The sequence below is a fragment of the Kogia breviceps genome, chromosome 13, assembly GCF_026419965.1.
Source record: "Kogia breviceps isolate mKogBre1 chromosome 13, mKogBre1 haplotype 1, whole genome shotgun sequence".
Lineage (NCBI taxonomy): Eukaryota > Metazoa > Chordata > Mammalia > Artiodactyla > Physeteridae > Kogia > Kogia breviceps.
The window spans coordinates 83,150,280-83,172,632 of NC_081322.1; the positions used below are offsets into that span (position 1 = coordinate 83,150,280).

The 22,353-nt window shown below is 48.5% G+C and overlaps 1 protein-coding gene across 3 annotated transcripts in view; it reads left to right on the top strand.

Moving 5' to 3' along the window:
• The window catches only part of TULP4 (TUB like protein 4), a 223,230-nt gene that overhangs the window by 144,401 nt on the left and 56,476 nt on the right, over positions 1–22,353 (top strand). For all 3 annotated transcript variants that reach the window (XM_067011103.1, XM_059083531.2, XM_067011104.1), the window contains 2 exons: positions 12,462–12,590; positions 19,415–19,576. In XM_067011103.1, the coding sequence (XP_066867204.1) occupies positions 12,462–12,590; positions 19,415–19,576 (291 nt within the window). The remainder of the gene's footprint in view (positions 1–12,461; positions 12,591–19,414; positions 19,577–22,353) is intronic.

The following is a 22,353-nucleotide window of genomic DNA, read 5'->3' on the forward strand; positions in this document are numbered from 1 at the left end:
ACTTGGTGCATGTGACACCGGTTTTGAGCTTTTTGTGTATGTGTGTGGATCATGTTTTACAAGAAATGTTTAGTTCTGTATGATAGCCAGTGATAAAATCTTACATCCTCCTTTAATGTTGTTTGAAACTTCAAAAGAAATGACTGAAAATCAATTAAAGCATGTGTAGTATATTTTAATAAGTTTTTAAAAAGTAAATCAAAGCAATTATACTTAGTATGCTTTAATTATGCTTAATATGCTTTTTCAAGTTCCACATATTCCAGCCCCACAAACCATGCCCCAAAATCTGATATGTTTTTATGTCCTTCTTTGAGATACACTGCCTGGCACATTATCTTATGATTTAATGGATTCTAACTAAAATGTAACCTTAAGCTTGAAAAAGAATGCTCTTAATACTCTGTGCATAATGTGTATCACAGTGATCTGATACCTATGTTAAAAAGAACAACAGCCTTCATTACCAACAGGATAAAAGCCCAAGTCCCTTTAGCCTTTCTATTGAAAGACACTGTTGGACCTGACTTAATACTTATGAAATCTACAGGAGGGGAACAGGTAATATACTTCCTTTGTTTCTTTCAGAGGAGTACAAGGATCAGTTTTAAAAAGCTGGGACTTGAACACAAGTGCCAGTAAGTGTCCTCAGAGGTTAACCTGAGTCATTCTAATGACCCAGCAGTACGGTTGTGTCACTGTGCTTCTGGTTAGCATTTACTCATAACACATGATGTTGAGCATCTTTTCATATGCCTGTCTGTCACCTCTATGTCTTCTTTGGTGAAAGGTCTATGAAATCCTTTACCTTTTTGAGTTCTGAGAGTCAGATCCAAACAAGGTCCGTTACATGAATCGCATTAGGTTGACATGCCCTTTAAATCTTTTAATCTGTGGGTTCGTCATCTCTGTATTGTTTTCCTTGCTTTAGGAAAACCCAGATCATGAGAAATTCTGTAGGAAAAGTGGATTTTCCTAATTACATCCCCAGGATGTTCTTTAGTCTGTTTTTCTGTCTGCTGTATTTCTTGTAAACTGGTTGTTAAGGTCTAGAGACTTCAAGTTTGATTTTGTTTTTTGGGGGGTGGGGTGGGTATTGTTTTCTATCAGGAGGCATGTAATACGTGATTGTCTGCCTTTTTGTGATGTTTACGTTGGTGAGTTAGTTAGGGATCGTCAGTTTGATCCATTCATACTGCAGTCCCATCAACCTTTCACCTACAGCCATTGTTCCATTAGTAGTTGCAAAATGATATCCTAATTTTGTCATTCCTTCTTTATTTATTAACTGGAATACTTACACCAAGAAAAACTTTGCCTCATTAACTGTTTGTTTGTTACGGGGTAGTGTTTATAAATAATGGCAGGGTAAATGTGGGTTGTTTTTTTTTTTTTCCCTCTGTGTGCCTGTTTTCAGGGCAGAAAGTTCTATACCATTCTCTAAAAGTTAACAGTGAAGATTTTATTTTTTAGGATTGTCGTGAACTCATGGATTTTAGCATACATGAATTTTAAGGTACTTGTCTCAGCGCCTTGCACTTTTTGATGATCAAATTGTTCCGGCCTTGGTTACTGGGAGCCCTTTCCAGTTGGGTCTAGAGGTCTTTGGGGATCTGTTTTGCCTTGTGGGATACTAAGATGTCCCAGGCTCATCTTGTAATTTGTTGATTTTTTTAATGTCAAAAGCCGTTCACCTACCCAAGTAGCAATGAGCACACCTAGATCTTGGTTTCTTGGATCTAGACACAGACCTTAGTTTCTAGTACCACCTTCCAATAAGAGGAACCAGGGTTCCATGGAGAAATGTCTTATTCAAGGACTGGAGCAGGAAATACACATGAGTCTGGAGCATCTCGTGGTGTCAGAAAAAAAGGTGGCGCTCAGAAAAGAAAACTAAACACGTACCGTGTCGGGGGTATGTCAAAGGGATGGAGGAAGCGACTGAAACTGCTCCCAGTGGCCAAAGCAGGAACAATCCGAGCAGCAAAATACATGAAGTGGTTTTGGATCATAACCCAGAATGTAGAGTAGACGTCTGTTGATTTCCTTAGCGTCCATACTGGTAAAATTAATGGAGAGAAGGCAAATCTCCTGAGCAGAAGGGTTGTAAATAATCTATGTAGACGCTCCTCCCGCAAGGAGGTGGAGCATAATTCGCCAGTCCTGAAGCGGGGGCTGCCCGCGGTCACTTCCTTCCAAAGAGTACAGGTGAGGAAAGCGGGAAGGCAGAGTCAGTTTACAGTGAAGAAGCTGAACGGAGGCTACTTAACCAGGTGATCCGAGTTAACTTCAACAGCGATCGGTCATGTTGAGAGTGTGTACCACTGATGGCATTTCACCTCTGTGGTCGTCCCCCCAAACTCGTAACTGCAGCCTCTCATGAGGAAAACATCACACACATCCTAATTGGAGGACACCTACGAGTTCTCCTCAAAGATGTCAAAGTCGTCAAAAACAAGGAACGTTTGAGAGACGTTCTTGAGTTGTAGTCAAGAGGAGCCTAAGGAAACGTGACGGCTAAATGTGGTACTCGAAATGGGGTCCTGGAACAGATAAAGGACACTACATTAAAATTAAGGAAATTTGAATAAAGCATGGGCTTTGGTCAATAATAATATATCCATATTGATTTATTAATTGTGGCACTATACCATACAAATGTAAGATCTTAATAATAGGGGAGGGCTTCCCTGGTGGCGCAGTGGTTGAGAATCCGCCTGCCGATGCGGGGGACACGGGTTCGTGCCCTGGTCTGGGAAGATCCCACGTGCCGCGGAGCGGCTGGGCCCGTGAGCCATGGCCGCCAGGCCTGCGCATCCGGAGCCTGTGCTCCGCAACAGGAGAGGCCACAACAGTGAGAGGCCCGCGTACTACAGGGGGAAAATAATAATAATAATAATAATAATAATAGGGGAAACTAGGTATGGGACATATATGGGACCTCTGTACTATCTGTGCAATTTTTCTGTAACTCTAAGACTATTCTAAGATTTAAAGTCTCTTAGAAATTTGAAGAGTTGTTTATGCTTTGGCAATAACCCCAGGAGCTGATATTTGTAGAGTGCACCATTGTCTGCAAACACATTCTCAGTTCCTTTCTTTGAGTTTCTCCTCTAGTTTCTAGTTAGGCAGGGGATTGTTTTTCATGAGCATTAAGGTCATATCTAAAGAAACGTGTTGGAGCTAGCACCACAGTTAAAACAGAACTGGGTGGTGAGGATCGAGCAGAGAGTAATCTTTTCTGCGCTGGCCGGGGTTTTCATCCTTTGTTACCGAACAGCCACAGAGGGGACACCACCCACACTGCAGGAAGCCTTGCCCTTGTCAGGGGGGCAACACCATGTCTCTGCCCAGACGGGCCCCCCACCCAGCTGATGGGCCTGAGAGGCAGGGAGGGAAGTCTGCTTTGCTGTCCGTGTTCCTGCTGTTGACAGATGGTGTCGTTCTCGGGGGAGAAGAGCGCTGGGGGGGAAGAGACCTGTTAGGGATGTGCCACGTTTGCCAGGCCTGTCTGGCGTCCGAGTAGAGATGCTGGACAGGATATGGAGTAAGGGACTGAAGACAAGAACTTGGAAGTCCTCGTGCTTCGAGGGTTAAACCATGGATGTAAAGCTGGGGCTAGATCAGATGGCTAGGCAGTCAGAGTAGACTGAAGAGGGCAGGGTCGGGGCTGAGCCTGGAGCTCTGCGCCTCTCGGAGGCTGGAAGAGGAAGAGCTGGCAAAGGGGAGACTGAGGAGTACCGGAGGCCGCTGTGTGTGCACCGTCCCCCCACCGCAGTGCGTGTTGGACACTGAGGCCGCCAGCCGCCAGCTGGTCCCCTGCCCCACTCCCCCGTCCCCGTTCCCGCCAAGCGGCCAGCAGCCCATGACCAATGCCCGGGGTGGCACTGGAGGCCACCCCTGCCTCAGAGCGGGGCCAGCTGTGCCGGAGCCACACACCAGGGCTCCGTGTGGGCCAGGCTGAGGAAGCCGGTCTCCAGCGACACATGTCCTTCCCTTACACCCCAGACCTGTCCTGCCTCGCTCGCTGCCTCTGTCCTGGGAGGAACCACAGGGAAAGGCTTCCGTGCGCGGGTCCCCGTCCCGGGCTCTGCTTTCAGGGACCATCACCGAAGACGCCGGTAGAGAAGACTTACCGAGGGGTGAGGCAAGTGCCTTAGCGAGTGTCGGCTGTCATCGTTCCTTTTCCGGGCACAGACCTCCTTCCTGGAGCCCGGAGCCCGGAGCGTGTCCCCCGCGGGACGGGGAGGCCGCGGGCAGAGCTGGGGGAAGTTGGGAGGCGGGAGCGGCGGGCCGGGCCGGGGGCTGGGGACACAGAGGACGCAGTGCTGTCCACGAGAGGTGGCGACATTGCCACAGAGGAAGTGACGTTTGAACTGCGCGTTGAAGGAAATCCTGCACCAGCTTTAAGGCTTAACTCGAGACCCACGCTGGAGTGGCCCTGGGCCCCCTTTTCGGCTCTGTCGGCTTCAGCCTCCCATTTGGGAGCTCTCCGGGCTCGCCGGCCTGCAGGATATTCACTTTGGAGCCCCGGCGAGTCGGCCCAGAGGAGTGGAGAGGAGGACCTCGAGGGTGCTGTGACGTGTGCGGAGCTGGTCGGGTCTTTAGGCCGCCAGGGCCCACCAGCTGCCCGGTCTGCCCCCTTCCTCTGCCCGCAGCCCAGCTCCTCAGGGCACGGCTCTACCGCCCGCGCTGCTCGCCCTCGGCGGGCCTGGTGGCGGCTGTGTGGCGGGTGCCTAGAGATGCCTGTCGGGCTCGTAAGACGACTCTGCGTTCTTCTCGGGGGAAGCCATGAAGGGAGGCCTCGGTGGTGGGTGCACAGCCGGGAGCCGACAAACCGTCGTCCGGAAGCGCGGTGGAGGGGCGGCGAGGGGCAGAGAGAAGGAAGAGCCTTGGCCTGTCCCCTCCGAGCGTGGCACTGAGACGTGTCAAGTAGAGTAGAGTGGGAAAGTCTGTGGAGATACGGGAAAGTTCAGAAGCGGAATCTGCAGTGATTTTACACGTGTCAGGTTGGAAGACATTTTGAAGCCTGGCCGGGTCGGGTGCATTCGGGCCGAAGGCGCAGCGGGACTGCTGTGGGGGCGCGCGCCGTCCGCCCGCTCTGCAGAGGTGGCGCGCAGCGTGCGGTGGAGGCAGGGCCGCGCCTGCCTCTGCTCCAGCGGCTGCCCGGCGCGGACTCGGGGGAGCCCTGCTCTGGGTTCACGGGAGCTGGTGGCGGCGCGGCCACAAGCGGCCGTGCCAGTGTGATAAAAGCGGGGAAGAGAGGGACGGCAGCCTGAGTGTCTGTCCGCAGGGCGGTGAGGTCACAAGCCGTGGTGCCACAGTGACGCCGGGGAAGCAGGGAGAATGGACGAGTTGGAGCCACGCTTGTCAACGAGGATGCGTGTCACAGCCTGATGCTGAGCTGAAGAATACATAGAGGTTTTAAAGCTTGAAAACATGCAGAAAGCCTGGCCGTGTTTAAGCTGGATGGCAGGTGCATGGAAGGTTATTATCCTGGTTGCTCTTCTTGGGTGTACGTTTAGTTTTTTCTGTAATATTTACAATTTTTAAAGAAACACGAAATACTGAAGTGAGGATGCATACGTATACGTGGGTATAAAAATGCATGTGAATTAAAAGCATGAAATGCCCAGGAAGTGTTTTTTGCCTCAGAGGAGGGAGGGCTGAGGTGTGGGAGGAGCTCACGGGGGCTTCCGATGGTGCTGGTGATATTTTCCTAAGCTGAATGAGGACAATACTTCAGGTGCATTTTTCTTTAAACTGTTATGTCTGCCATAAATATTGTGAAAACTCTTTTTTAACTTTTTTTTGAAAGGCTATGGAAATATTTGTACCTTCTTTCAGCTCCACTTTTTAAATCTGTGACATGGGAGGTTAGAATAACGGTATACCTCCTCCTAAGGTATCTGTGAAGGTAAAATGAGCTAATGTATGTGAAAATGACTTTCAGACTCTTGATTATTATTATTATTGTGAAAAGAAAGTGTTCAAATTCCTTGCTACAGAAATAGGTGAAGCTGGAAATACATTCATTTTGTGGGAAAATCAGAAAACGTAGAAGAATTCTGATGAAAATCCCTTTACTTCACCACCGCTAATGTTTCCGTTTATTTCTCTTTAGTGTATGATTTTTGTTTTCTTCTGTCAGAAGTAGAGTTTGTTGGTACAGCCGTTTTTCAGAATATTTCTGCATCGCGGAAGGCTGACGGCAGGAGTAAGAAAGAAGGCGCGAGGCGGCTTCCGCAAGCTCCCCCGGGCGCTCCTTGAGGGCAGGGCGTCCGCTGCGTCTGTGCGGGTCCCGCGAGCAGCGCCTTGGTGGTGCTGAGGGACTGACGGCCCCGGGCCAGTCCGGTTGCCGAGACAAATGCCCCGCGCCCTGGACCGGAGCGAGGAGACTGAGGCTCTGGCCTGGAGCCTGACCTCCCTCGAGCGCTCCGCGTGACCTCGTGCCGGCCGCCCCCAGCCTCACCTGTGAGGCTGCGTGGTCGTGTCCGCTCTCAGCTGCCTAGAGCCAGTAACCGTTGTCTATACCAAGAGTATTTGGGCGAGAAGAAGTGGGAGGTGACGGTGGAGAACACGTGCTTTGCCCTGGTAAGGTGCTCGGTAAGCGAGCAGCGTGGAGGTGGGAGTCTCAGGGCGTGTTCACTGCACTGGCTTTGAGATGAGCACAGATCGGAAAGTGGCCACGAGACGAAGGCACGGACGGTTGGGTTTCCTACAGACTGTACTTTTGGATAAAGCCATTCAAAGCATTTTATATAGTGCTTTAGTGGAAGACGCTCGCTGCCACCTAGTCGATGGGAAGACATGGGATGGTAATTTTGCATTCGTATCAGGAGACTTGATAGAGCTCTTTTTTTCCTAACTCAGTCCTGCCTGATAATATAAACTCTCCCCCAAAAGAAGAGGTATTATTTTCCAACAAGAAGGTTTGGAAAACATCAGGAAGGAGTGTGTAACTGTGAGTTTCCTGAGAAGCGTCTTGGGGAGCCAGGACTGCGGAAGTCACGCCCATACAAATTCAGATTCAGGTTTAGAACCACATAGCGGCACCTTGGTCCCTGGCCTAGGGCTTAGAAAACCACAGACCCGTGTTTTCTGCCCTAAACCATTTCCTTCGTGGAGTTCTTATCAGCATGAATGAATGAATGAATGAAGACTGGATCTGTGAATATGTAAATGAGAGAAATATATTAGATTGTATGGAAATGAAAGCTAAAGTTTCCCTCAGACAGCACGTTTCAGAAGGCTTAGGAAGAGAAACTCCTGCAACTCACTAATAAAAAAGGCAACCCAATTAAAGAGGGACACAGGATCTGAATAGACATTTCTTCAAAAAAGGCACACAGATGCCCAGTAAGCACTTGCGAAGATGCTCAAAGCCATTAGCCGTCAGGGAAATGCAAATCAAAACCACTTCACACCCACCGGGATGGCTATAATCCAAAAGACATAATAGCAAGTGTTGGAGAGAATGTGAAGAAACTGGAACCTCATACATTGTCGTTGGGAATGTAAATTGGAGCAGCCACTTTGGAAGACAATCTGGCCGTTCCTCAGAAAGTTAAACGTAGAATTATCACTTGACTCAGCAACCCCACTCCTAGGCATATACCCAAGAAAATTAAAACTTACACACAAATGTTCATAGCAGTATTATTCATAAAAGCCAAAAGGTGGAAACAACCCAGATATTTTTCAACTCAGTCGATAAACAAAATGTGGTATATCCATACAGTGGAATATTATTTGACCATATAAGAAGTAAGTAAGTACTGGCACATGCTCCAACATGGGTAAACCTTGAAAACGTTATGCTGAGTGAAAGAAAAGAAGCCAGGCACAAAAGGCCACATATTGTATGATTGCATTTATGTGCAATGTCCAGAATAGGCAAATGTGAACAGACACAAGATCAGTGATTGTCTAGGGCTGAAGGGAGTATTGGAGGCTGATGAAGATGTTCTAAAATTTACTGTGATGATTTTTGCACAGCTCTGTAAATGATACAGAAACCATTGAGTCTTACTTTTTAAACGGGTTGTATGGTGTATGTCAGTTTTGTCTCAGTACAACTGTTGGCGCCCCCACGCCCCGCCCCGCCCTGCCCCAAATCTCACTTGGACTAGTTTTAACATCTTAGTGTTGAAAGAGAACAGTATAAAGTTCTAAAGATATATGGTTAATCGTCCTTCAGGAATATTTTAACTTAGAAAGATTTGTGGAGCGCTACTGTGTGCCTGGCGTCGTACCGGGCTTCAGGAATACAGATGCAAAGAAATCGTCAGGCTGGTGAGAACCAGAGGTGGTGTGCAGGGCACGAATGCGTGCACCAGAATTGGGTAGGGGGACATTGCTGTGCGCCTGGTGCTGCTCTAAGGTCCTGTCTCATCATAGTTTTCACAGTAGCTCTAGAAGGATCGCAGCTGTTACCCCCGCTGCAGATGAGGAAAAGGGGCCCAAGTGGGTCACAGGGTGCCCGAGGCCATGCAGCTGGTGAGCGGTGCGGCCGAGGCTGAGCTCTGGACCTCACGGGACCGTCGTGCCGGTGGGCATGAAGCCATTGTTCACATTGAATTTCTTCCAGCCTCTGTTTCAGGGTGCTTTTGGTTCTGTGTTAAAAGACCACTAAATGTATCTAAAATTCAGTTGGCACTCGTTTTGTTTTTCTTGTACAAGTGAAGTCAGTGCTGTTTCGCTTAATACATTACAGAATGAGAAGAACTGGATGGTAATAATCACAGGGGTTTATAAGCTGAGCTGTTTGCATTTAGCGTGTATCCAAATTATATCCTTTTAGGGTTGAGGGAGATACTTCTGAACATTGGTGATGCTGGTGGTTCACTGCGGCAGCTCCCTGTATGTATCTTTAAAATAGGAATTATATCTGCCAACACCATTTGAAGGGTTCCTGCCTCAAACGATGAACATTCTTGGATGAACGGGTGCCTTAGATTAACTGGCACTAGAGTTTTGTTCTGCCTAAAAATAGTTCTAGAAGTAGGAGGTGAAGTGACTTATTGAGGGCATTAGAGTACAGCCCAAATAGGCCTTCAGCAGACCTGCCCTGTATTTTTAGTGTAGATTTCTCTACCGTTAATTGTACTCAATAAGCATTTATTGATAAGAATAGCTATAAAATGGTAGAAATCTTACATTGGAGAGGGTGACAGGCTGGCATTTTGGGGGAATAGTCAAAGACCTGGGTCAAAACTTGGCTTAGCCTCTGTCTGTAGAGGAGCACATACTTCAGCTAACATGTAAAATGCTGAAGTTCTTTTGTGCCCAAAGCAAGCGGGAGCCCCATTTTCCTTTAAAAGGGAAGGAAAGCTCTGCCTTAGAATGCCTGGGCAGCTGCTTAGCACCCTGCCACGTCATCTGGGCAACCGAGAACCCAGCTGGCCCCTGCTTGGTAATTCCTCAGCACTCTGGTATGTCCTGACATCGCCAAGCAGACTGGAGGGATTCGCAGAAGAGGAAATAAGCGGTCGGGAGATAAGACGGGCAGCTCTGAATCGCAGACGAGAGCGGAAATGAGAAAACGAATCCAGGGAAACAACATCGCAGTTTAACTTTATTTTTAAACCAAGGATCACTGGAAAGATTTCTCTCTCTAATTTAGGGGAGCAACCCACCTATATTCAGTTATACCGGTTATACTCACAGCAAAGAAGTGTGTGTATGGGGGCTGCACCTCTGTTGACTGCTGCATCTCAACTGATCAAGAATTACGAAAAGATGACACTGAGTCTGTGAACTCTTTGTTTCTCCAACAGCTACTACTGTGTTGTCGTAAAGCCAAGAAATCTTTAACGTTAGAAATAACTTTAAAATATTTTTTTGCCTCTGCTCTTTGGTGTTTGTGTCATGCTGCGACTTGCAGGCTGCCTTCATGAAGAAGAGAGGTTTCGTTACTGATAATAACTAAATATGCAATCATGTGTGGCGACGGTTGTTAAAAGAAAAAGGCAAAAGTATAGAAAATGTGACTCACCTCTGTTCTCTGAAATGTGATGCCTTGTCATCAAATATTATTTTATGAGGAAAGTCATAGTAGATGAATGTTCACTGTATTTAACTTAGGAAATAAATGTTCTTATTTGTCATATTCCGCCCTCTTGTAGCCACCTTGAAGTGCATTAGTGATTGTGGGCTTAGGCGACGCAGGTGTCTTTAGGGACCAAATTGCAGCACATTGTAGGCGGCACTGCTCTGGCCGATTGTTGTTGGGGCCGAAAGAAGTTTATGAAGTTGGCTTTTACTGGCTACTTGGAAATTCTAAATTTTATGACACATTCAGTGCGGTGCGTTTAAAGACTTTTATTGTGTTGGTTTTACAATTTTTTAAAATTAGACCGGTAATTTAAATACAGAATTTTTGAAGCTAGACTTAAAAAAAATGAATCTGGATTTGTTGCCCTCCTGTCCGCCTGTTTTGAGTATGTTCACGACTCTGTACTTGTGTTTAGAGCAGGATGTTATGTCTGCTTAGTGAGCTGAACTCCGCAGGGACAGAGACTTCCTAACTTTCTCTCCTCGCAACCTGACAGTTTGTAACAGGCAGTCTGTCAGTATTGGCTCTTGTTAAAGCGCCTTTGGGAGTCGAAAGTAACCTACTTGAAGTAGTTTTCAAAGCAGAACTGAATGAGCATCGTAACTTACGTGTGGCCGTTTGGCGTGATATGCTCAGCGTTCCTGTGTGTCAGTGTTCAGAGGTGAGCACGCCTCTGCCCTTTTCCTCCGGTGGCCCCGCTCAGGGGGAGGAGGGCGCACGTAAACCTGTGGTGATAGCAGGTGGTGTGAGCGGGGCACCTGCAGAGCGGTGACCAGAGCGTGACAGGCAGCCCCGGCGGAGGGACGGAAGCTGGATGGGGCTGCCGGCAGCTGGCAGTGTCCGCATCCGTGCAACTTGCATCCGTTTTGCAGGCGGGCCACTGGCTGGCTTAGATTTGGCCGACAATTGCCAGGTCTCAAAAGATTGCAGCCTTTCAGCTCTTGATGCACGGTTTTAAAAAAGAGCTACAGTATCCTTACATTTTAAGTGGGTAGTAATTTCCTCTTGGACAATTTGAGGATTTTAGTATGCATCTTGTAACAAATGCTGATACCACCAAGCGTGGTGGATCAAGGCTGGGGGGCCTCTCCTAGCTCTCTGGTGCCCATGGTACAACTTTGAGAAGGGGCAGGGCTTCTGTGTTGGTCTGTGGTCTGGACGCAGATGCACGTGAGGCGGGACCTGTGCTCTTTGGAGGTCCCTGACGATCAATGCTTGGCCTCAGCTGCTCGCAGCCAGTATTTTAGAATATAAGTGGAACGTGGAGACCATATGCACCAGTGCCACGTATTCATGAGGGCTGTTAGCTTATTAGGCACGAAGTCCTGGGAGGAGACGGGATTCGCATCTTATGAGCAGCAGGTGTGCTCTTGCTGGCTAGTAACAGTCCTCATTTGACTGACATACGTCAGTATGTGTCCACGTACCCACGGCTGCTCTGGCTCCCAGCTGGACTTTGCACTTGCCGAGGGCAGGCCCCGTCTTCTCCACCCCCGTGTTGGTCACGCGGCAGCGCGCAGCATGGATCTGATGAGTACGAGCCGAACGAAGGAAACGATCACGGTCAGCAGTGTGGGCGGGCCAGGTGACCTCCGGAAGCATTCCCCGTGGGGAGCCCGGCACTGGTTTTGTGCCTCCTGGGACCACTTCATAGCCTTGTGCCCTTACAGGTTTTACTGGGCTCTGGGAGGGCTGATCCCACAGACCACCTACCAGCGGCCACCTTTTACATGAACCAGTGCTAGTTGAGAAAGATGAAAATGATTGTCCACGTTCAGGATTTTTCAAATTTAAAAGTTAAGTTCTCATACTCATCCGTTTGGAAGCTTATAATTTCTTCGTATTTCCTCTGTGATAAATCCTGAACAGCTTAGATATTTCAACTGTGTATTTTTTCCAAATTGGCATGCTTAGATGCTGAACCGCTTGGAAATAATGTAGCCTGGCAAAGGTACAGAAAATTTCACTTTGGGAGAAAATGAGACTAAATAGGCCGCACCCTTTCTTCCATCTGTACCAAGCAAATAGCGCCCTGACTCAGGTACACGGTAGGTTTCGAGGAAATCATTTCCCCGCCCCCCAGGGCCCTCAGGCGAGCGAGCCCGGCGCTGTGGAGGCAGGGGGCGCTCTGGGCCCGCTCTGTGGTCGCGGCGACGGGCGCTGCGGCGCTCTGGTTCGTGGTTTGCCCGGTGCCTGCTGTTTGTCAGGAGGCCACGTCACGTGGACCTGGTCCCCTGAGGCGCTGCCGTGTGTCCTCTCGGCTGGACTCCCCAGCCCCCGTCCTCCCCGAGTCCGTGCCTGTGTCCGTGCGTTCTAGTTAGTTCTGGGTCTGATAACTTCCTAGATGTGCTCACGGCCCACGGGCTCCTTCCCCGCAGTAAGTGTCTTCTTGGTCGTTTCCTAGGTCGTGTTGGTGAGGTGGAACGAGCCGTACCAGAAGCTGGCCACGTGCGACGCGGACGGCGGGATATTCGTGTGGATCCAGTACGAAGGGCGGTGGTCTGTAGAGCTGGTCAACGACCGAGGGGCCCAGGTGAGCGGGCAGGAGGCTCCCCCGGGGGAGGGCGGAGGGCGGATGAGTGAAACGGGCACCCTGCTGCTCGTGCTGCCCGCTGAGCACGTCCCTGGAGCGAGAGGAGGATCATCCTGCCCTCCCTTCTCCCTTCCGCCCTGCGGCCGTTGTGAGAACGCGCCAGGTGCCAAGCTTTCATCGAACCTGTGAAGGCGTTTCTCACCGCTCAGCGTTGCGATTACCGGTCACATTCCGATTTAACGCAGCGCTCCTTCGCCGCCCTGTAGCAGGTGTTTTCCCGTGTTGTCGTCTCCCTCGTTCTCCCACGGGGAGCTCCACACGACCGTCTCGCAGCCTGCCCCCCAAGCCGAGTTTTTAACACTCCCTTCGGTCAGGTTTCACTCGGCGGGGCCACCTGCTGTCATCGCTCAGCTCTCCCTTTCTGGTACCAATTTGTCGCCGCTCTGAGGACAACAGTTGCTCCAGGGACGCCCTGCCAAGCTGTGCTATTTTAAACACCACCTCGTGGGTTCTTGTGGCTGACGGTGTGGCCCTGGCTCTCCCTCCCCATGAGGGCGGCCGCGCGGAACTCCTGTCTCGTGTGTTTAAGGACACGGGTCCCGTGCCAAGGATTTGACGGGCCCAAGTGCTGGGGGAACCTTTATTGACAAGGGGTTCCTTAGTCTGTTTGACTCTCTGGGGTGGTTCCCCTGTGGCTGCCTTTCTATACATTCCTAAGGAAATGAATTCTCACCCTCTCTCCTCCCACCTGTTGCTTAAATAAGCTACGCGCTCTCCAACTTCGAGAGATGCACACCGGTGAGGTGACATAAAATTGCAGGGAATGAAGCTCTTACTAGCAGTTACTGTTAGGCTGAGGAACTTTGTAAGATGTCATCACAGAAGGCAAACCTACCTCTGGGTGCAAACAGAACATACTTTCTTGTGTGAGTTTATTTATTTGGTAGGGTCGGTGTAATAATTTTGGCTGACTCTGGTAAGGCCTTACCGGTTTCCTATATTCCGCCGTGAGTGGAAAAAGGAAGAGGTGGCGCCTACGCTGTGACTACTAACTAACCTTGAAATTGAGCCACAGATGGGGAAACCTCCATGCCCATAAGAAGTTCACGTCACCTAGAAGGTGGGTGCTGTGGTCCAGAGCCTGAGCTCTGGAGTCAGCGTCTCAGTCCATGACGCTTCAGTAGGAGATACTTTACTTCCGTGCCTCAGTTTCCTCATCTGTACACAGGGAGTTTAATGGTACTTGCCTCCACGGACCACTGGGAGGATTACAGAAGATCACACTTGGAAGGCAGTTCCCTGCTAGCCCAGTGGTTAGGATTCCAGGCTTTTGCTGCCGTGGCTCAGGTTCAGTCCCTGGTCAGGGAACTGAGATCCTGCGAGCTGTGTGGCACGGCCCCAAAGAAAACAGATTAAATGTGGAAAATACTGTGACACTGCCTGCACGTGACGGTTGTCCCCACAAGTTGTGATGGTGCCTGAAGCACTTACGAGGTGCCAGCACCCCGTAGCCGCCGACCACAGGGCGTACCTGCCCTTAAGTCGTCGCCATAATGTCATCACCAAAGACCAGCTTTAGGCCTTGAGGCAGCTGCTCTTCACAGCTTCCCGTGAAGTGGAGACTCTTCTGAACTTGCCCATGAGGGTCTTTAAAGTGTCCTTGTTCTCCCATCCACCAGAGTGTGAAGCCTTTCCCTAGAAAGGCCCAGTGATCACGTGAGACACGTCTTCAGACCTTGGCCGGCAAGAGGTCTTAGAGAATGGCACTCAGCGCTGGCCTTTTCCAGGCGTCATCCGTCACCTCCGCAGGAACCCTGTTGGGAAGATGTTGTTACTCTCGGTTAATGGAAGAAAAAACCCAGCTCGGGGAGGTTGGGTAACTCACCCAGGGAAGTTAGTTCATGGTTTGTAAAGCCAGAATTTGAACCCAGGTTTGAGTCTAAAACTCTGTCTTGTTCCCAGACGATAAACTGTTTTCTCTTTAGCAGAAATGCATATACTCATAGTACATCCAGAGAGCTCAGGTTTCACTGCCATTGGCGAGTCCGCCCCCCCACCCCACCCCCCGCCAGCCTGGTGGTGCTGCCACACTGTCTCCTGCTGACGGCAGCTTCTCTGAGTAAGGAGACATCTGTCACCTCCACGTCAGAGCCGTGTGGCCTCCGCCACCGCCATATACCCTCAGCCTTTCTTTTCATTGAGAGTTTGGCGCCAAAAAAAAGCTTGTTAGAAACAAGAACGGATGAATTCAGACCTGGAAGTGAATGAGCTTACATGGACCATAGGACATCTGGAAGCACCTAGAATCTCCCAAGAGCCTGTTCCTTTCAGGTTCGACCAGAGTAATCACTGTATCTTGTGATCTGATCCAGATCTTCATATAGCTTTGCTGTTTGCCACTCTGATTCTACAGACCTCAGAATCCATTGAGCAATTGTTATCGTTAAGCACTTGCATTTGGGGGAGATTTGCCTGCTTTTAATTGTGGTGGAGTCGCGTCTTGTATGAGAAGCGTCACGCACTGGTGGAGGGAGCGGAGGGCCCGTGCACCGGGAGCGGTGTCTGGGGGCAGGAGGGACAGTTCTGTGCCTGGAGGAGGAGCATCCTTGAAGTGATACTCTTTAGAAGAGGTGACAGGTGATCTCTGTTATATAGCATGCCTTTCATTGTCATGAAGTAATCAAACATTTGGCAGAAGCCAAGTGAAGCTTTAACACTCTTTTGTTCAGGAGATGATTATGAGTCCTTTATTTCAAAAATGAGTCTGGAACAGTGCCTGCATTATTTCATAGCATTGGTCACAGGCCGGCTGCGCCAGGCACAGGCCCCGGACCGTCTGAGGAAAGGCTGTCTTGGGCGGCGGGCCATCCAGGCTGCTCCTCAGCTTTGGTCAGTCGTGTCGAGAGCGCCCTGACTGTGGGGCAGGAGTGCCACGGCCGCCCGCATCGGGTGGAACCCAGCAGAGGGCTTTCTGCTCATTCCCTTAGTAGCGCTAGGGACTCAGGTCCCCTGGTTTTGTTTTTCCAGTTTTGGTATAGTCTTATCACTTTATGCTAACCTAATTTAATAAACGCAATTAGATCATGTAAACATCCTCTGTTATCATTTTTTGTGACTGTAAGATGGGTGGTGCCTTGGAGAAGCATCTTGTCGCTGGCTATACGTTTTCGCACTCTAGTAAGATGTTTTTCCTTTAGCACAAAGATAAAGGAGTTAAAACCCATGTAAATAAGTAGCATTATCTTTGCAAAATGAAAGGACTTTTACACTTTATTGCAGAATTAATGTGTTGTCTGTAAAAAAAAAATCTTTTAAGTTCTTAAGAAAAACTAGATAATGTAACTGGTTGAAGCATAAGATCAGAGAAACCAAGATTCCGAGTTGAAAAACAAACAGCTTTTTCCAGTACCTTCAGACCAGCTGTCGAGGAGCTGTCTCACACACCCATGCCATTGTCATGAGGGGGACATGCTGACCACTGATAACCTATAACCCCTGCTGGGAAAACAGCAAGAAGTTCATGTCCTTTTGGTGTTTGTTCATTTGTTTTATTACTACCTGAAGTGTGAAAAGTCCAGTAACGTTACAAATTTCAATGAAGGTGAAAATTTCCAAGTATAAGCAACAGTGAAGATGATAGATAATCAATTTTTTTAAGTTAGAAAAGATTTTAAAAGTAGTACAGGGCTTCCCTGGTGGCGCAGTGGTTAAGAATCCGCCTGCCAGTGCAGGGGACACGGGGTCGAGCCCTGCTCTGGGAAGATCCCACATGCCGCAGAGCAACTAAGCCTGTGTACCACAACTGCTGAGCCTAAGCTCTGCAGCCCGCGAGCCACAACTACTGAGTCCACATGCCTAGAGCCCGTGCTCTGCAACAAGAGAAGCCACCGCAGTGAGAAGCCCGTGTACCGCAACAAAGAGTAGCCCCTGCTCGCTGCCACTAGAGAAAGCCTGCGCGCAGCAACGAAGACCCCATGCAGCCGAAGATAAATAAACAAACTAGTTAATTTTTTTAAAAAAGAGAATATATATCCTTAATTTATGTATATTAGAAAGGAATAAAACTCTGATCAAATGAACAACAGAGTAAATCCAGTAAAAGGAGAAAGAAAATATAATTTAAATAAAAGTAGAAATTAATGCAATAGCAAAATATGATACAGTAGAGGAGATCAACAAATTCAAAAATTTGTTCTTTGGAAAAAAATTTATGAAGTAGACAAACTGCTGGCAAGCCTTGAGTAAGAGAAGAAAGATAAAACCTAAAATAATTTTATGAATGAAAAGTTGAGCATAACTGTAGATAAGGTAGAGATTACAGGGTAGTCAAAGGTAAATAAAAGATGCGTAGGTAATTCAGTGGGGGAAGAATCATCCTTTTTTTTTTTAAATTGAGGTATAATTGACATAAAACATACTGGTTTCAGGTGGGTGTACAACAAAATTTGTATCTACAGGGAAATGATCACCACGATAAGTCTGTTTGACATCCAAGGAATAGTCTTTTTGAAAAATGGTGCAGAAGCAACTGAATATCTGCATTTAAAATTTAAAAAGTAGAACCTTGATTCTTACCATACACCCTGTGCAAAAATTAAATGAACCATAGACATAAATGTAAAAGCTGTACACTTCTTCTGGAAAGTTTGGGTTTGCCACCTTGGGTTAGGTAAAGATTTCTTGGATTGGATACAAAAAGCATGAAATGTAAGAGAAAGAAGTTGATATTGGACTTCATCAAAATCTAAAACTTACTTTTTGAAAGATACCCTTAAGAAAATGAAAAGCCAAGTTACAGAATGGGAGAAATTATTTGCAGCACATATTCTGATAAAGGATAGTATCTAGAATTTTTACAACACAATAAGAAGGTCGAAAACGTCTATATATCTGTATACATACGTGTATGTGTGTGTGTATTTACGTATATAATGAATAGGTGAATGTGAACGGATATACGAATAGATATATATGGCAAGGGATGTGAATAGAAAGGTTCCAAAAGATGATGTGCATATGATCAATAAGCACATGAAATGATGCTCAGCATATTAGTCATTGGGGGAAATGCAAATTAAAAGCACAGTGTCCTACCACTACACACCTGCTAGAATAGCTAAAATTAAAAAGACTGGCAACACCGAGTGCTGGTGAGGTGTGGACCTACTCACATATATTGCTGATGGGAATGTGAAATAGTTTAGCCACTTTGGAAAAAGCTTGGTAATTTCTTATGCATTTAAACATACACTCAGCATATGACCCAGCAGTTAATTCCATCCCTAGGTATTTACTCAAGAAAAATGAAACCGTGTGCCTACAGAAAGTCTTGCACGTGAATACTCATAGCAATTTTGTAATAAGCAAATACCGGAAACAACCCAAATGCCCAGCCCTTTGGGGAGATGAATAAATTGTGGTATATTTATGCCATGGAATATTACTTACCTATAAAAAGGAATGAACTACTGATGCACACAAGAAACCAGAATACTCCCAAAATTATCATGCTGAGTAGAAGCAGTCATAAACAAAAGTGCACATACTGTATGGTTCTATTCATGCGAAATTCCTAGAATGAGCAGCTAGTTACAGAAGTTAGGTCACTGGTTGCCTCAGACCAAGGGTGTAGGGCAGGGAATTGACTGCCAAGGGGAACTTTTTTTATTGCACGTAAATTATAGCTCACTAAAGGTGATATTTAAAAGGATAATAAGTACTATTAACAACTACTTGCCAACAGTTTTGAAAACTTACATGAACTGGACAAATTCCTAAAAAAATATTTTAATAGAACTGACTCAAGAAGAAATAAAAAGAGAAGCTTGACTGCTGCTAACACTCTTAAATAAATTGAAGCAATGATTAAAAATCATCCCCCAAAAAAGTGCAAAGCCAGATGGTTTTACAGGCATGTTCCACCGAACTTTGAAGGAACAGGTCGGCCCAGTTTATACAAATTCTTCCTGGCCGTGGAAGAAAAGGGACTACCCTCTAACTCGTTCTGAGAGGTCGGCATTAACCCTGATAAATTCAAACAAAGACGTTATAAAAAATGAAATCACAAGTTTGCCTCGCTCGTGAATACAGATGTGGAAATCCCAAACACATAATCAACTTCAACTGTATGTGCAAAGGACAATACTTTACCTCAAAGTTGGGTTTCTTCTAGGTATGTAGGGATGGCATAAAACTGGGAAATCCATGGAAGTAATTTGCTGCAGTAATAGATTAAAAGAGAAAAACATGTGGTCCTTTGAATAAATGCAATAAATGCATCTGATAGAACTCAACACCCAAGTATAAGTAATGTGTTCCGGTTAGAGATTATTTCTCATTTTGATTGCGGGAATGTTGTTAGCAAGACTGAGAAACGTATATAATCAGAAACTGAGAGCTTTACTATCTTGATAAGTGACCACGAGACACTGATGGAGAATCTGGTACTGTAAGGGGCAGGACGTAGACCAGTGTCTAAAAGCAAGGATGCTGGAGCCGCACAACCCTTGCTCATTCTTGGCTCTGCCCCTCGCCAGCTCTGTGAGACCGAGGAGAAGTTACCTCTCTCCGCTGTGGGAGGTATTACCGTGGGCTTCATGAATTACCATGTGTGAAGCACTTAGCACCTCCACGCTGGCATATGCTTTTCAAATAATGTGTTTTATGAGTTACTGTTAAAATACATGCAACAACATATTGTATTGTCTCTTTAAGGCCATCTCGATCTTAGCCAAAGGCTAAGGTAATGACGACGTCTAGTCTTTGATAAAAGCGCTTTCCCTTTCAGATTACCAATTGACTCCTTTTATCTGTGTGTCCCAAAGGTGAGTGATTTCACGTGGAGCCACGATGGGACTCAAGCACTTATTTCGTATCGAGATGGGTTTGTCCTGGTTGGTTCTGTCAGTGGACAAAGACACTGGTCATCTGAGATCAACTTGGAAAGTCAAATCACATGTGGCATATGGACGCCCGATGACCAACAGGTAACGCCTCATGAATGTGATGTGTCATGTTAAAACTACGTGAGCTGAGGGGGAAAAGAGGGGGGAAAGCGCTAAGTACTAACGGGGGTGGGGTGGGGTGGGGGAGAGCTGGCTCAAAGGCTGGTAAAGAGTGACAAAGGGAAAGAACACTGAGCTTGTCCAGGCAAAAATTAACACCAAAATTTCATGTGTTTATAGATTGGGGAAATAACATTCCCCACCAATACTGTAAATACTGAGTTAACAGTTTAATTATAGAAAATACTCACACAAATTTACTGTAAAATCTACATAAATCGCCAATTGATAAATGGATAATGGACATAAATCTGGGGGTCTGGGTGAACACTGTGCCTCTTCAGACATGAACATTTCCAAATATGCATCCAGCTCGCCTTGAGTCTTACCTGAGTATCAGTTCACTGTCAGAGCCTTTCAGCTGGCTGTGGAGAACTTGAGACGCGTTTCCGTTGAGAAAGGTAGAGATGCTGGCACGTGATCCAGCATGTGTCTAGGAGTTAGCACTGCTGTCCCAGGAGGAGAGTGAGCAGCAGGTGGATCCGTGTCCGTAGGAGCGGGACAGAGGAAAAAGCCTCAAACTTACGTCTGACGAATTTAGGTTAGGTGAAGGATTTTGTGGTTAAAGTTCTGAGCACAAGAAGAAAACTCCCTCCTTTGCTTTGCGCCTTTCCTGGGAGAACTCGGGGAAGGCGTCTCCCAGAAACATCCCTCTGCGGTGGGGACCAGGGCTTCTGCAGAGGACTTCTCAGGCTGCTGAGGGCCTTGTCCCATCCTTGTCCCAGTTGCCGCTTCTCTGTTACAGCTCCCACGAGAGGCACGTGCGTGGTCTGGGTGCGCCAACCGTGTTTGGATTCGTTTTCAGGGATCTCGGGCGTCAAAGCCACGAGCCCGTGAGGCACGTTAGCGACTCCTGTTTGCACGCAGTCAGTGCAGCCCCTGATCAAACAGGACTCATTCAGTCCCCGCGTTCGCAGCCTCCCTCCCCGAGCCAGGGGTCCTTCCCACTAAACCCAGTCCCGGCCTGCTGGCCTTTCTTGCCACTTCGCCACACTTTCTCCTCGGGTTGCCTGCCCCCTGGGCCCCCGGAGTCTCGGAGCATCTTCTCCCTGGGCTCCTGCCGCGGGTGCAGGCTGTCCTCCAGGCAGCCCGCAGCTTCCCTGGCTGCCGCCCCACTGCTCAGCCCCTTCGGCCCCAGGCCGCACGTCGCTGCTGGCCAGATCCGGCCCCTGTTCCAGCCTCGTCTTCCCCGTCGCAGTGCCGCCCTGCGCCTGCTGCTGGAAACCTTCCCCAGCTGCCCTGTGCTGGAGCTGCCACCTGAGGCTCCCCAGCTCTGTGCTGTGCCCACGTCTCCCTCGCATCCTTGACACTGAGCCCCAGCCGCCCGCAGACCCCGCTGGAATCCCGTGTGGTCCGCTCTGTGGTCCGTCCTCGTTCCTGCCCTGCCCCTCTCATTGCCGATCGCCTAATGCCCCCGACCGGGAGCTGTGCTTGACTTTCCCTCTTCCTTACCTGCACCCTCTACTTAGTCACTAAACGCTGTTGAGTCCACTTCCTAAATACTTTAGGGCCAGGAATTGATTTATTTGTATTTAAAAGTGGCAGACGACTGTGCTCAGACCAGCGTCAATGAAGGTAGGTAAGGCTCCACGTACATAGAGTTCTGGAGTCGGGCTGGTTGATGTGGGGACTCCAGGTTCTTCCCACAGCGCCTCTTCTGCAGCTTCGTCCCTTGGCTGGTTCCTTCTGTCGTGTCCGGGGGCTGCTTCTGCCAACTGGGCTGCCTTTTTCTTGGCTCGTGTCCAGTGAGGGAGGGAGTGGCTCTTCAGCTCTTTGAAGTTGCTCGGAGGTTCCCCTTGGCTACCGCAGTGGCTTGCACGTGGTGTGCGTTCCTCACGGAGTTGCGTGCGCATGCGCCTACCTGGGGCTGGGGGTGGCCTACGGCCCGGGGGGGGGGGGGGGGGGGGGCGGAGCGCACCCAGCAGGCCCCGGGGCAGCTCCACTGCCGTTAGTTTTCGATGTGAGGTTGGGGTGGGAATCTGCTCCCTCTGCACAGTCTGCTTCCGCTCTAACTTCCTTTCCTATTTACTTTTACCAATTTTTATTAAAGAGCTGTAGTTTTTAAAAGTCAAATAGTACTACTGGGTTTATAATGACTATTTTTTTGAAAAACACAAAACACAAGCGCCTTTCAGTTCCCTGTGCCGTCCCTCCCGCTCCCAGATTCCTGCTCCCCGTGCTCAGCACTTCTGCTTGTGCTTCCCTCTGCGTTTCTGAGTTGCGGGCTTATGTGCCAGATCTCGGTCTGGTTTTGGACTCGGGTATTCTCTGCTGACTTTGCACGTGGGAGATGAGGGCTTGGCTGTCTCCGAAGGCCCCCTTCCGTGGCTGCCTGCCCCCCACCTCCCCTCCCCCCAGGGTGCTCTGTCTTCCCACTGAAGGCACCACTTGCACACAGAAGAACCAGGACAGCGTTGCCTTCCTCATGCATTCATTTGCTTTTTCCAGAATTAGCAAAGTTGCTCTGTTTATGTCCTTAGTTTCCTGCGTACCAATCACAGAGGCGTCCCTCTGCTCTCCCCAAATTGAAAATCTCCTCTGAAATGTGCCGCCACCCCAAGCAGTGCATCCGACTCACTTGTTTCCCCGCCACCCCAAGCAGTGCATCCGACTCACTTGTTTCCCGGCGCTGTCCCTCCCCGGGCCCTCAGCCGCCTGCTCCGGCCTGAACCGGTTGCTCTTGGCCTGCAGCACACCTG